Source organism: Peromyscus eremicus, chromosome 23 (assembly GCF_949786415.1).
Source record: "Peromyscus eremicus chromosome 23, PerEre_H2_v1, whole genome shotgun sequence".
Taxonomy (NCBI): domain Eukaryota; kingdom Metazoa; phylum Chordata; class Mammalia; order Rodentia; family Cricetidae; genus Peromyscus; species Peromyscus eremicus.
The window spans coordinates 13692207-13707885 of record NC_081438.1 but is presented as its reverse complement, the minus strand read 5'-3'; the positions used below and the strand labels follow the sequence as shown (position 1 = coordinate 13707885).

General features: G+C 44.0%; 1 protein-coding gene and 1 long non-coding RNA gene across 2 annotated transcripts in view; one reads left to right on the top strand and one right to left on the bottom strand.

The window, feature by feature from the left end:
* Nucleotides 1-332: 332 nt before the first annotated feature.
* LOC131898442 (uncharacterized) lies at nucleotides 333-1006 on the bottom strand. The gene is made up of 2 exons (XR_009375925.1): nucleotides 893-1006; nucleotides 333-769 (listed from the first exon to the last, which is right to left on the bottom strand). It is a non-coding gene; the product is annotated as an uncharacterized LOC131898442 (long non-coding RNA).
* A 52-nt stretch (nucleotides 1007-1058) lies between these two features.
* Clip1 (CAP-Gly domain containing linker protein 1) overlaps nucleotides 1059-15679 on the top strand; it is a 90909-nt gene continuing 76288 nt past the window's right edge. The window contains exons 1-3 of the mRNA XM_059249635.1: nucleotides 1059-1145; nucleotides 11349-11537; nucleotides 14773-15341. Of these exons, the coding sequence (XP_059105618.1) occupies nucleotides 11453-11537; nucleotides 14773-15341 (654 nt within the window). The 5' untranslated portion in view covers nucleotides 1059-1145; nucleotides 11349-11452. The remainder of the gene's footprint in view (nucleotides 1146-11348; nucleotides 11538-14772; nucleotides 15342-15679) is intronic.

Below are 15679 nucleotides of genomic sequence, written 5' to 3'. Positions count from 1 at the left end.
TGTGTATGTGTGTGTATACATGTACATGTGTACATGAGTCCTTATTGAGAAAAAGAGAGAGAGAGCAAGAGGAAAAAACCAAAATGAAACTTTAGGTATGGGGCTTTAGCTCAGCAGTAGTGTTTGTCTGTTATACAAGAGTCCTAGGTTTCCTCCTCTATGCTGCAAGAGTAAAAAAAATAATAAAATTTGGATGGGGTGTAGTGGCTCATGTCTATAATCCCAGGACTCTGGAAGGAGGATGGTGAGTTTGAGGACAACCTAGGTTACAAATAGAGAGAATAGCGGATGAGACCATTAGAAAAAAAATCACAAGATAAACAAACAAAACAATATATATATAATTACCTTTATTCTATACTGGGATGTAAGCTCTGAAAGTCAGAAGGGAACGCAGCAGGCAGCTGGCCATTTTGCCCTTTTCCAGTGAGACATGATATTCCAGAGCTACAGCAAGGCTGCAGGAACTTTTGGCATTTTAAAAACGAACTGCTAATGGAGGAGGATGTGGATTTGGGGAGGCGGGCAGAAGGGCGGAGTGGGGGGACCGGAGAAGAGGCAGGGGAAACGGCGGTTGGGATGTCAAGTAAATACATTTGAAAAACGAACTTGTTCCACATTTTCGTCTTACTCCACTTGCTTGGTAAACAGTAAATATTAGGGCTGGTGGCTTCTCAGTGTTCCAGAGGCAGGGCAGGGCAGCAGTTATTTTCAGCGTGTGATTAGCTTCCTACTCAGTTTTCAGAGTTCTTCGCTGTAGCCTAATTTTCTAGGACAAAAAAGAAAACAGTATTTGTAGCTGAACCAAAAAAAGCAGTGTGCAAACTGGAAGACTGTGTCCCTGTGTTACTGGTGTTGAGCTGTGTGTGTGTGTGTGTGTGTATACACTCACCTGTGTTGCTCCTGTCTGGTGGGAGCAGGATGTCTTGACAAAGCACATATCCTTTTGGCATCAGCTCTAGGTTCTGTAATATAGAACCTTCTCTTTTTTTCTTTAAAGGGGTGAGGCTAGAGAGGCAGACAACCATCAGAATTCCCATTTGTGAGGTCACCAGCATGACCTCACAGCCAGATAGTTCAAAATGTTTCTTAGCTTCTGGGAAGATGTTAGCTGAGGCATGGCCTGATTCCATAGGCACCATGAGGTACCAGTCTGTCCTCTATTAGTTGATTTGGGTTGAATTTTCTATAGTTCTATAGATTAAAAAGTAGACACTGATGTCTGTATTCTTTATGTATTCAGATTACACAATTTGGAGAATTATATAATGGTAAGAAAACCACTGTGGCTATCCTTGGCAGGGTAGTGCAAGTCGAAACCTCAGAAGATGAGCAGCAGTGTGCTTTCACTCTGGGTCGTCAGTGTTCTGTTATGTAATTTACCATCACATTTCTCTGCAAATAGACATAATATTTTTAGTCTGTGAAAATATGTCTTTAACATCAGGCAATAACAATTTGGAATGGCTAGATCCATTTATCAGGAGTATAAATAACTTATGACCTACAGACTTAAGTTGAGACACATCACAACTGAGGAGCTGTCAACATTGAGTTTTGGTGACTATTTTACAGGTGGAGCTGTAAGAGCCAGTGTGAGTTCATGCAGATACCTGGAAGGTTAACAGAGATTTTCTTAGGTCTTACCTCTGCTGTTAGGGCTGGCCTCTCAAACTTGTGACATTCCTTCACCAGTGCTGGGAATACAGGCCTGCACCTCTTGTTCTTTGAGCAAAAAAGGTCATGGGGTTGCAGGAACTGTCTGATTGGCTGAGTGTTTCCCTTTCATGCTCAAGACCCCTGGGCACTGCAGGGGGAAGCATTCATAGAGAACTTTATGTTCCCAGATTCCTGAAACAAACACTTGATAAATCGTCACCTTCTATATTTTATTTAGGAGCTGATTAGAGTGGTGCATGTCTTTAATTCCAGCACTTGGGAGGCAGGGGCAGGCGGATCTCTGTTCTCGGCCAGTCTGATCTATGTAGCAAGTTCCAGGACAGCCAGAGCTACATAATAGAGAAATGCTGTCTCAAAACAAGAAACAAAAACAGAAAGTAAAGTAGGAATTAAGTCTTTTAACCTTCAATGTTTGACTCTAACTGGGGAGATGAAGAGCTTTAATCCAAGTCATTTTTTTGGTTTTGAGACATGGTCTTATAGTCTTCAGCTGGCTTTGAACTTGATGTAGATCCGAGGCTGGCCTTGAACTCATGATCCTTTTGTTTCTATCTCCTAAGTGCTTGTATTATGGGTTTGTGCCACTATGTCTGGCTTTGCTTGTGCACGTGTGCGTGCGTGCGTGCGTGCGTGTGTGCGTGTGCTTGAGTGTTTGAGACAGGGTCTCTCTGTGTAGCCCTGGCTGTTGCTTTTGTGTTTTGAGATCGGCTGTGTAACCCAGACTAGACCTAAACTCGTGCGGTCACATCTGGTAGACTGTGCTTTTTACAGCACTGTCCTATGTGCTCCTTATTTTTCCCAGTCACGTGTCCCTGTTTTCTTAAACGTGCAGACTTTAGGAATGAGGTAACCTATGCACACAGACTTAGAAATTTGAAATTGCTCTTTCTAGCACGTAGGAATCAGATAAGGAGGGTCAGGAGTTCAGTTCCAGCCTTAGTTAGCTACATACCAAGCGCGCAGGGTTATATGAGACTATTACAAAACCAGGAAGAAAGCAAGCAAGCAAAATTCCTGAAATTGCCAGTTAGAAGTGAATTTTTACCTGGGGGCAGTATTTAACTGCTTTAGATAATTTTTTAAAAGAATATTTAAAAATATTTATTTTATGTGCATGAGTGTTTTGCCTGCATGCATATCTGTGCACCACGTGTGTGCCTTATGCCTGTGGAGGTCAGAAGAGGGCTTTACATGCCCTGGAATTAGAATTACTGATGATTGTAAACAACTTTTTGGGTTCTGGGAACTGAACCCGGGTCCTCTGCAAGAGCAGCCAGTGTTCTTTTTTTTTTTTTTTTTTTTTTTTTCCGAGACAGGGTTTCTCTGTGTAGCTTTGCGCTTTTCCTGGAACTCACTTGGTAGTCCAGGCTGGCCTCAAACTCACGGAGATCCGCCTGGCTCTGCCTCCCGAGTGCTGGGATTAAAGGCGTGCGCCATCACCGCCCAGCTCTTGCAGATATCTTTATGCAGGGAGAATAGAACTGACTTTAGGTTTTGAATTTCTCTTTACAAGATCGCCGTGGGTGGTTGTTAAGGTGGATCACATGGTGCCAAGTATGGGCAGAAGGGAGTGGCCCTCTGGGTGTCTTAAAATGATAGTTTGCTGCTGCTAGAACAGTGACACATTTTTGTGCTTCGCATGAAATGTCAGGTGACACTGATCTCACCTCCAAACTTTGAGAAGTAGTAATTACTAGAGTTCCTTAGGTTTTTTTTGTTTGTTTTGTTTTGTTTTTTGTTTATTTTTAAGGTCCAAATAACTGGGCTGGGGATATAGACAGTACTCTTCTAGCATGGTTATATACCTTAAGAAAAGAACCTACTAACTCACCCATTTTTTTCTGCTACAAGAAATATTTTCTTTATCTGCATGTTTTGAATATTCTCACTTCAAATTTTTTTATGTATGTGCATAAGCCTGCATGAATGTATGTATACCATGTGCATGCAGGAGCCCAAGGAGGTAAGAAGAGGGAACCCTTGGAACTGGGGTTGCACACCACTGTGAGCCACTAGCTGGGTTCTGGGAACCAAACCCAGGTCCTCTGCTAGAGCAGGTGAGTGGCCTTAGGTGCTGCCTCATCTCTCCAGACTCAGTGTTCCTACTTTTACTTTTAGGAGGCAGGTTTTAGGTGATCGCTTGTTAAAAAGAGTACATAGTAAACATATGACCTGTATTTTGCGAAGGTTGTGATATTGAACTGTATTCAATCTTTAAACATTTGTTTCGAACAGAAGACCATTTTTCTGTAATTCCTGTTCAAACAAGGTTTAGAGAGAGAGTGTATCTGAGGAAAATGGGGACCTTGAATTCTTTTTGTTTGTTTGTTTTTGAGTCAGAGTCTCTCTCTGTATCACTGGCTGTCCTGGAACTCAGTCTGTAGACCACTGGCCTCGAACTCACAGAGATCTGCCTGGGAATAAAGGCATGCGCCACCACTGGCTAGGGAACCTGAATTCTTGAAACTCGTGATGACTAATTATTGTGCTTGCCAAACATGGGCACCATTCTCATGGTGGGAAGCAGCCTCTAGACCAGTAGTTCTCAACCTGTAGGTCTTGACCCCTTTGGGGGTTCAATGACCCTTTCACAGGGGTCAGCTAAGACCATCGGAAAACACAGATACTTACATTATGATTCATAACAGAAGCCAATTTAACGTTATGAAGTAGTAACGAAAGTCATTTTATAGTAGGGGGGTCACCACAACATGAAGAACTGTATTAAAGGGCTGCAGCATTAGGAAGGTTGAGAACCACTGTTCTAGGTGGTGATGTCCTAGATATTGAACTGTAACAATATATTTGATACAGTGTGTACACAAAGCACTGTGAGAGGCTGAGGCAGGAAGATGGCCAGAAATTCCAGGAGGCTTAGGCATTCCTTGTCTCAGAGCAAAAACCAAGGGCCGTGGAGATGGCTCAGCAGGTAAAGGTGCTTGCTGCCAAAGTTGCCTGCCTGAGTGAAATCCCTAGAACCAACCCATATGGTGGGAAGAGTGAGCTGACTCTGGCCAGTAATTTTCTGACTTCCACACACACACACACACACACACACACACACACACACACACACTGTGACACACATGTGCCTCTCCCCAGTAAATAAATAATTTTTTTTAAAGCAAACAAGGAGCTGGAGAGACAGCTTAGTGGTAAGAGCATGCACTGCTCTGTGAGGAGTTGGTTCCCAGCTCATAACTGCCTATAACTCCAGTTCCATGGGGATCTGATACCGCTGATCACTCACATTCTCACACACACACACTTAAAAATAATAAAAAGAAGTATTCGGAAACCAAGCAAACAAACAAATCCAAATAAAACAAACACCCCCTCCCCACTCACACACAAGACAACTTGGACTAAACCATAGTTTCATTGAGGATGAACACTTGCTTGGAATAGAAGAATATCCTACTTTCTGGAACTGTAACTGTAAGCAAAGCTTAAGAAATATAAAGTACTTTTTTTTTAAATCCAAGGACAGGTCATCTAAGGTTATCTGCTTCTTTGACATAAATATCTTGCTTCTTTGGCCTTGAGTTCTAGATCAGATCCGAGTTAAATTACAAATTTAAGGTATTAATCTAGCTCAAAAAATTTCAGGCCTGCCTTTCTCTTCCAAGTAATTTGGTAGGGCACCCAGGACAGACAGCCAAACAGTTTCTTTCTTTCTTTCTTTCTTTCTTTCTTTCTTTCTTTCTTTCTTTCTTTCTTTCTTTCTTTCTTTCTTTCTTTCTTTTTAGTTTTTCAAGACAGGGTTTCTCTGTGTAGCTTTGCGCCTTTCCTGGAACTCACTCTGTAGCCCAGGCTGGCCTCGAACTCACAGAGATTTGCCTGGCTCTGCCTCCCAAGTGCTAGGATTAAAGACGTGCGCCACTACCACCCGGCCCAAACAGTTTCTTTAGTATTGATGTTGAGCAACACAGCTTCCTGTTTTGGGGTGGAAGTGTAAACCCTTGAATGAGAAGGAGCAAGAAGGGATTGTGTAGTCAACGAGTCCTTCATGCTCTGCTCCCTGGTACTGCTTGGTGCTTGGAAGTAGATGGTCTTCCTGCTTCCTTTTAAGAGTACGAGCAAAACAGTGGCTATTTTTAAATCTCAGAGGTGATGTAAGTTCTAAAGATAAACATTTTTCAAATAGTTCTTGACTTGAAAAAAAAAACTCTAAGGCATCATTCAGTGTTATAAATGCAAAACTCTTGGGTTTTGCACACACCCATATACATAAGTACAAATAGACATATGTGACACAGACAGACAGACAGACACACACACACACACACACACACACACACACACACACACACCAATATTGTTTGGAAAGCAAGACTGTAAAGCAGTGTGACTTTTTTCTTGGAAAGTGGTCTCACTCGCCTCTCTTTGGCCTCTTGAAGCAAGGTCTTGCTATGTAGCCCTGGCTGGCCTAGAACTTGTGGCTATCCTTCTACTTCTTTCTCCCAATTTCTGGCGTCACAGGTCTGAGCTACCTCTTTGGATGTGACTAACTGAAAAAATAGGAGTTTATATACATCCACACAAGGTCTTTCCTGTGGGCAGGCGTTGTGTATTATGGTGACACAGCCATTAATTTTTGGAACTGTTGGACTTTTCCCTGTGGGCCTTGGATCTATTTTGCTTTGTTTGGTAGCTGCACATCCATTTAACTTTGAGATATTCTGATCTAGGTTTTGGAAACAGCTCATAGTGTTGTAGAGTCACACCACTAATTTCTCGGACCACCAACAAGGTGCCTCTGAACTTGCTTCATTCACTCATTTGCTTGTTTTTCTTAAAGTAAGGTCTCACTCTGTAGCTCAGGCTGATTTTGAACTTGTATTCCTCTTGCCTCAGCCGCCTCAAAGAGATCACAATTACTTCTGAAAATAGAGTTAAAACATTTTGAAAGATGGGAAATATGGCTGGGCGATGGTGGCGCACACCTTTAATCCCAGCACTCAGGAGGCAGAGCCAGGCGGATCTCTGTGAGTTCGAGGCCAGCCTGGTCTCCAAAGCAAGTTCCAGGAAAGGCGCAAAGCTACACAGAGAAGCCCTGTCTCGAAAAACAAAAAAACAAAACAAAAAAAAAAGATGAGAAATATGACTCAGTTACTAGAGTGCTTGACTAGTATGCGTGAAGCCCTGGGCTCTATCCCCAGCATCATAGAAACTGCATGGTGGTGGGTGCTTGTAATCCCAGAACTGGAGAGATAGAGGCCACAGGACCCAAGTTCAAGGTCATCCTTGGCTACATACCAATTTTTAGGTCAGCCACAGATACAAAAGACTGGGTCTCAAAACAATTGGTTGAGGCATTTTTTGTGAATTATTTAGTGTTTCCTCAGGCAATCACTTTTTTGTGGGTCTTTCTTTATAATCCTGGCTTTTATGGAACTCACTGTTTAGTTCAGGGTGGCTTCGAACTCACAGAGATCCTCCTGCTTCTGCCTCCTGAGTGCTGGGATCATAGGCTTACACCACCATGTTGTGCTCAGGCAGTCACCTTTAAAATGTTTTTATTGATTTTTATGTGTATAAACATTGTAGGCATGTAGGTCAGAAGGGGTTGACCGAGTCCCTGGAACTGGAGTTACAGGTAGCTGTGGCTGCCTGACCTGGGTGCAGGGAGCCAAACTGGGTCCTCTGCAAGAGCAGTAAGTGCTGTTTGCTGAGCTCTCCTGCTACTCAGTCAGTCACTTGATATGGTAGATTCTTTGGCAAGGAGAGAACCTTTGGGTGGAGGAGCTGTGGAATGCTGTTGTCCAATAGAACTATTTGTCCTGTGTGCAATGATGGAAACTTCTCTCTGTGGCACTGTGGCCAGTTAATTGTACATTTGAATGTGACTGAGCCGTTCAATTTAACATGTAGGGGCTAGATACATGGTTCCAAGATAAAGAATGCTTGCTATTCGTGCAGAAGGCTGGAGAGGGCTGGAGTTGGTTTTCCAGCCCCTCAGTCCGGTAGCTCACAACCACATCTAGGGTGTACTATGCTCTCTTCTGGCTTCCACATGCACCTTCTTGCATGATTGTATACAGAGAGGGGGTGGTAAATCTTTAAAAAGGAAAAAAGTAGGGTAGGCATGGCCGTAATCCTAGCACTTGGGAGGCTGAGGCAGGCAGATCTGTATGAGTTCTAGGCCAGCCTGATCTGCATGGTAACTTTCAGGCTATCCAGGGCTTCATTGTGAGACCCTGTCTCAACAAGACAAAACAAAACAAACAAACAAACAAACAAAGGCAACGTGTAGCTGGTAGCTACCATACTTAAAAACACAGAGGCATAGTAATATTGAGCCTTTAGTCTCACAGACTGGGGGAGTAGTTTGTGTTAAGATACAAAAATGTATCAAGTAAAGGTAAGCTGTTAAATACTCATCCTAGTCCACCCCCTTGTGCCTTGTAGTAGGAAAAGCTGGACTTGGACTCGTGCTCAGCGGCAGCTAGTCTTCACAGCTGTGCTGGTCTTTGCCAGAGTGTCATCTTAAGAGTTTTAGATGAGCCGGGCATGGTGGCGCACGCCTTTAATCCCAGCACTCAGGAGGCAGAGCCAGGCGGATCTCTGTGAGTTCAGGCCAGCCTGGTCTACAGAGCGAGATCCAGGACAGTTAGGCTAGTTAGAGAAACCCTGTCTTGAAAAACCAAACCAAACCAAACCAAACCAAACCAAACAAACGACGACGACAACAACAAAACAAAAGAGTTGTAGATGATAATCTTCCCTGGTAGTCACAGTGTAAGCATCAATCAACACTGATGCTCAGGACTCTCTTTCCTGAATTAGCCTGATGCTGGCAGCCCCCAGCTCTTACCCGTACTAACTACCGTAATGCATGAGGGTTTCAAGTGATGCAGGGAAAGGCTGCCAACCCTCCCTTTCAGACTTTGCTTGGTAATGGTGGCTAGACTAAAGTAATTGAAACAAACAGGTGAAATAAATACAAGGTCCGAGACGCTGTGGACAGCTTTCATTGTGCTGGTAGAATCTTGAAATAAAGGCTTTGCATTTGAGGTGGAAGGTTAGTAAGTTGATCAGTCTCCTTCAATTTATCTTTTAAATTTGATTTCTTCTGATAATCTTCTGGTTCGCTGTCTCTCGAGAAGGGGAGACAGCGCCAGCTGAACTTGCTCGCTGTCAGTTCCCAGGGTTGTCCTCCCCTCTTTCTTCCTTGGTCTCCTGACTGTGTGATGCGTATTTCCTTGCAGCTCACACATGCCTCACCTTGCTGGTGAAGCCTTTCCTTCCATCCTACTTCTTTCTTTCGGTCTTTTAGGCCGTTTTCAGGATAGTCACATGGTTTGGTATTTCTCATAAATCACATTATATGGTTATTTATTTTTTGTGTGGATGTGGATCTTTTCTCCCCAGCTACATTGTAAGTTCCATATGTTTGTGTCTATCATATATTATTCTGTCATCTGTAATGAGCAGGAAGTATAATTGAAAAACATACTCGGTACACCTCAGCTAATTTTAGAGTAAACATTTGGAGCTTTTATTTTTCATTTTATTTAGTGAATGTTGTTTATTAATTGATGTAGGAAATATAAAGATGACTATAGTTTCCTCCCCTCGAATCCACAGTTCACACAGAGACAGCTATGTGCTAGATGCTATGAAAAGTGTTCAGACTGAGTGGAGTGTGGTGGCTTGTGCCTGTAATCCCAGCACTCAGGAAGACCAACACCAAGAGAAGTGCTGTGAGTTTGAGGCCAGTCAGTACTACAGTGTGAGGCCCTTGTTTCAAAAACTGAGAAACGGCCATGAGATGGCTCAGTGGGTTAAAGACATTTCCACACAAGTCTAACATCCTGAGTTCAACCCCCAGAACCTACTTAAACGGTGAAAGGAAAGAGCTGGTATCCAGGATCCATGAAACTCTGTCACAAAGAGCACACAGACTAAACAGGATGGACACTGTATGGGAAATGGAAAGTTGGATACATTGTCATTGGTGAGGAGCTGAGTAGGTTTAGTATGGCAGGTGAGTGCAGATTTGAGCAGGCTAAGCTGGAGACTTGGAAAGCACATTGCAGGCAGGGAGAACCCCTGAAACAGAGCCACAGAGGAGGCAAAGTTCTGAGGTGCTGTAGAGGTATTGAGAGTCAATTGTGGATGATTCATGTGCATGTAATTGAGAAATTGAACCTCCGATTATTTTTTGATCATTAATTGCGTAGTGGTTCTCAAATGCTCCCATCAGAATCACCCAAATGACTCATTAAACTACAGATAGCAGAGCCCACCCAGGGCTCATTTCTCACACGTTCTAGGTGGTGCTGATACCTCCCACTGTGAGCGCACCAACACGTCTGATAACTGCCTGTGGAGGTGCCTGTTTTGTGTATGTAAACCCTTGATGTTAACGCACAGTGGTGTTGCTGCTCTGGGCATAGACTGGTCTTTCCATAGGCTGCAAACCAGGCTTTGGTATTCATAACCCTTAGTGCAGTGTCGAAACAGTAGTAATCAAAACAGCAAACCTGAACATGCTTACTTGGCACCCAAGGTTTTCTTTTTACTAAATTAATTAATTAATTTTTTCCACCCCTATCATAGTTTCTCTTCCCTCCCTCCCTCCCAGCCCTTCCCCCTCCCTCCCAGCCCCTCCCCCAGCCTCTGCTATCACCCCCTTATTTTTTTTTTTTTTTTTTTTTTTTTTTTTTTTTTTTTTTTTTGGTTTTTCGAGACAGGGTTTCTCTGTGTAGCTTTGCGCCTTTCCTGGGACTCACTTGGTAGCCCAGGCTGGCCTTGAACTCACAGAGATCCGCCCGGCTCTGCCTCCCGAGTGCTGGGATTAAAGGCGTGCGCCACCACCGCCCGGCTCACCCCCTTATTATTTAGTGTATATGAGTGTTTTGCCTGCATGTATGTCTGTCTGTGTACCACATGAATGCCTAGTTCCAGAGGAGGTGGTGAACCTCTTGTGGGTGCTGGGAATCAAACCCAGGTCCTTTGCAAGAACAGTAAGTTCTCTTAACTAGCAAACTCTCCAGCCCTGGTACCCAAGTCTTTTTTTTTTTTTTTTTTGGTTTTTCGATACAGGGTTTCTCTGTGTAGCTTTGCGCCTTTTCCTGGAACTCTCTTGGTAGCCCAGGCTGGCCTCGAACTCACAGAGATCCGCCTGGCTCTGCCTCCCGAGTGCTGGGATTAAAGGCGCGTGTCACCACCGCCCGGCTCGGCACCCAAGTCTTTAAGTATCTGAATTAGAGGCACTTGGTGCTGGAAGCCCCTTGTAATATAAAATGAAGATTTAAAATCTCCTAACTCCCAGCCATGTGTGTTGGTACAAGCCTATAACCCTAGAACAGGGAGTTTAGTCCTGGCACTAGAGAGGCAGGCGGATCTTTGTGAGTTCAAAGCCAGCCTGATCTACATAGTTCCAGGACAGCCAGAGCTACATAGTGAGACCTGGTCTCAAACAAAACAAAACAAAACACCTTTGTAACTCCAAGTAGAGACAAAAATGAGTATAGCAACAATTGGGAAACACTTTAGAGTGCCTTTACAGTCTTAAAAATTATTGAGTTCTCCAGAAGTGCCCCACCCCCCCAAAAAAAACCAACCCAAACAAACAAAATGATGGCTTCCTGTGATTCTCTCGCACCACTACTGTGCTCAATGTGGAATAACTGTCGTCCCTGTTCTCTTTCTCTTTTCAGATTGAGTCGAGAGACGGAGCTCTCTATAGAAACACCCACGTTTGTATGGATGATTGGGGAAAGATAGTGGCACCAGTGAGGGAGAGCTCTGACCTTCCAAGACAATGAGTATGCTCAAACCAAGCGGGCTGAAGGCCCCCACCAAGATCCTCAGGCCTGGGAGCACAGCCTTGAAGACATCTGCCGCTGGTAATGCTTCACTTCTTACTTGTTTATTTTTAATCATTGCATTTTGAGACAGGGCTTCTCTGCATAGCCCTGTGTCCTGAAACTCACTCTGTAGACCAGGCTAGTCTTGAACAGAGGGGTTTGCCTGCTTCTGCCAGCCTGAGTGCTAGGATCAAAGGTGTGTGCCACCATGCCTTGTTACTTTTAATTTTTCAGAAAAAGATTTGTTTTATTATTTATTTGTGTGTGTGTGTGTGTGTGTGTGTGTGTGTGTGTGTGTGTTTGTGCATGCATGCGTGCATGTGCATGCAGTTGCTGGAAGAGTCCAGAAGAGGGTATCAGATCCCCTAGAGCTGGAATTATATGTGAGTCACCTGACATGGGTGTTGGGAGCTGAACTCAGGTCCTCTGCAAGAGCAGCAGGCACTCTTAATCACTGAGCGATCATACATTATCCTGTATAAAGGCATTGAATTGGAAGATTTTTTTTTTATTTTCTGAAAAGACAACTTTATAAAAATCGGTATTTGAAAAAGTTTTGATTAAGAAGCAGAGTTTTATATTTGGAGTTCTTAAAAAACATAAAACTGGGCTGGAGAGATGGCTCAGTGGTTAAGAGCACTGGCTGTTCTTCCTGAGGTCTTGAGTTCAATTCCCAGCAACCACATGGTGGCTCACAACCATCTGTAATGAGATCTGGTGCCCTCATCTGGCCTGCGGGGACACATGCAGGCAGAGCAAAGTATACATAATAAATAAATACATCTTTTTAAAAAAATAAAATAAAATAAAATAAAACTAAGCCGGGTGTGGTGGTGCACGCCTTTAATCCCAGCACTTAGGAGGCAGAATCAGGTGGATCTCTGAGTTCGAGGCTAGCCTGGTCTACAGAGCGAGTTCCAGGACAGTCACAACTACACAGAGAAACCCTGTCTTGGGGAAAAGCAAAACAAACAACAACAAAACTTGTATGTTCAGGTGTGCATGCACACCCACCTTTTCGAGCACCTCTGGAGGTCAGGGGTTGATGTCAGGTAACTTCTTCAGTTGTTCTCCACCCAATTTTTGAGACACTAGACCTGGAACTCATCTGGCTAGGCTAGCTGGCCAGTGAACTCCAGGGATTTTCCTGTCTGTGCCCCACGCTCCGCTATTTACATTGATGCAGTGATCTAAAGTCCTCCTAGAACTTTACCTGCTGAGCCACACACAGCCATTCAGATCTAGAATTCTTTTTTTTTTCCCCAAGACAAGGTTTCCCTGTATAGTTCTGGATGTTAGGGAACTCACTCTGTAGACCAGGCTGGCCTAGAACTCACAGAGATCCACCTGCCTCAGCCTCACGAGTGCTGGGATAAAAGGCGATCGCCACCACCATCTGGCAGATCTAGAATTCTTAGGAGTCACATTTTTGGAGGTTATCCTTTCTTAATTTAGTTTGAGTAGTTAAAGTAATTAACAAGTTAAGTCACTCGAGTTATTTGATCCCTACAGTATTATTGATTTCTCTTCCTTAATTTTTCCAGATCTTTCTCCATGGAATTAGAAACAAACAAACAGTAGTCTAGTCTAAAAGGTTGGATGACACTAATTGAACAGTAGTTGGTTCTCAAACCAGTGAGGAAGACCTTTCCCAGACATTTTATGCATGAGTAATTCAGTCCATTCAAGTTGCTCCAACACAGTGGTTCTCAACCTTCCTAATGCTGCAACTCTTTAATACAGTTCCTCATGTTCTGGTGACCATAAAATGATTTTTGTTGCTTCTTCATAACTGATTTTGCCACAGTTACGAATATAATGTAAATATCTGTGTTCTGGTGGTGACCCCTGTGAAAGATTGGAACCACTGCAAAACAAGTTATCTTAGGCTGGGAGTTTACAAATGACAGAAATGTGCTGTGCACAGTTTGCTGTTCCCCAGTGATGTTTACACTTCCTTGGCAGTTAGGCCTCAGGCCAGATGTCGGCTCTTGGGTGTGTGGGGTGCTTGTCTTCTCCACAGCACTCAGGCTACCTGCTTTCTTATCTCCTCTCAGTTCTTCACTCTGACCTCTAGGACGGCACAACAGTTCTGTCTTGCTTTGTTTTCTGGCATCGTACAATACCTCGGACTAGTCCTAGAGACGCAAGAGCCCCTTAATTAAACATGTAGAGGATGAATCCATACATTCAGTCATTTAGTTTTTTTTTTGAAGGCCCTCGAGAGATGTCACTGCCTCCTCCCTACCTGGAAGAAACTAAACTCAGGGAGGTTGTGTCACAGCCTGAGATCATGATATGCCTCATAAACGATAGTCTGGTTAGGAATGTGCACTTTTCCAAATTACACTGAATATTTAATAAATCCTTGTTGGACGACTAAATGGATGTTTTCAGTGTAAATACACATTTCTGACAAATTAACTACTATCTTTTTGATAGGATAGCGGTTGTACAAAAGTGTCTTGTCTTCCCAGGCATTTGGCTATCTTTTTGTTTTTGCTGTGATCTACCTCTGCCATCAAAGAAGTAGGTTCATGTATAAACTATTTTATATAATAGTGTTGCAGTAGAGATCGTAGGCCTCAACCCCAGTCCTTTCATCCATCAAGCATGACTCCATGCCTCTGGTTAAATGATCTGAGTTTTGTTAGCTTGACATACTCTAATATAGAAGTGAACGGGTCTTAGTGGATCTGACTGGGTATTCCTGAAGTGTTCAGGAAGGGAGTGGGGTAGGCATGAACTCAGAACTATAAATACAAGGCTGGGAAAGAATGATTTTTCCCCCTTGCCTTGATGATATCCAGTCTTAGTTGCAAAAGTAGAATAAACCTCACTCCCCAGCTCACAGAGTTTTGACAGTGTTGTACTTCCTTACTTAAGAAAAAAACAAAAACAAACTTGTCCAACAAGTCATGGTTTGTTCATATTGCTGTTGTTTTCTCTTTTTATGTTTAAAGTTTTTTTTTTATTATTTAATGTGTATGGTGTTTCATCTATATGAAATATAGATGTGTCTATGTCTGAGCACCGTGGGTATGTATGCCTGTAGCTGGCTGGGGCCAGAAGGGAATGTCAGATCTCTGGAGTGGAGTTGCAGACATGGTGAGCCACCATGTAGGTGCTGGGGATTGAACCTGGGTCCCTGCAAGAGCAGCCAGTGTGTCTAACCACTGAGCCGCCGCTCCAGCCCCCTCTCCATTTTGCTTCCAGTTAGGACATAGCTGCTTGGGTGTGACATTGGATCTCTCTGACTCGCCTTTGTTTTCAGCTGCAGCTCCAGTGGAGAAGACCCTGGCCAGTGAGAAAGCCGCAGGCCCTCCATCCTCAGAGACCCAAGAAGAATTTGTGGATGACTTTCGAGTTGGAGAACGTGTTTGGGTGAATGGGAATAAGCCCGGATTTATCCAGTTTCTTGGGGAAACTCAGTTTGCACCAGGCCAGTGGGCTGGGATTGTTTTAGACGAACCCATAGGAAAGAACGATGGATCGGTGGCAGGAGTCCGCTATTTCCAGTGTGAACCTTTAAAGGGGATATTCACCCGACCTTCTAAGTTAGCAAGGAAGGTGCAGGCAGAAGAGGAAGCCAATGGCCTGCAGGCAACTCATGCAGGAGCTGCTTCGCCTCTGTCTACGGCTGCGGCCACCACAGTGTCCTCTTCTCCAGCCACGCCCTCAAATATTCCCCACAAACCGTCCCATTCAACAGCAAAAGAAACTGCAACTCCGTCTCAACTCAGCAACCTTACGAGAACTGCCAGTGAGTCAATCTCCAACCTTTCAGAGGCTGGCTCTGTCAAGAAAGGAGAGCGGGAACTCAAGATCGGAGACAGGGTGTTGGTGAGTTGATGTGCACAAGTTACTGTGGCCACTGCTTCTTCAGTTTTCCATCTTAGCATCTTCTTCCCCCCCTCTTCTAATTATCCCCCCCCCCCCCTGGTTTCTCTGTGGTGTTTTGATGCCTGTCCTGGATCTCGCTCTGTAGACTAGGCTGGTCTGGAACTCACAGCTTGGTTCTGCCTTCCGAGTGCTGGGATTAAAGGCATGCGCCACCACCGCCCGGCTCTCCTTCCTCCTTTGAGACAAGGTTTTTCTCTGTAGCCCAGGCTGCTGCAGTGCTGTTCACCATGTTCCCCTCCACCACACTAATTTGTCTTTTTTAAACATAAGTCTTTGAT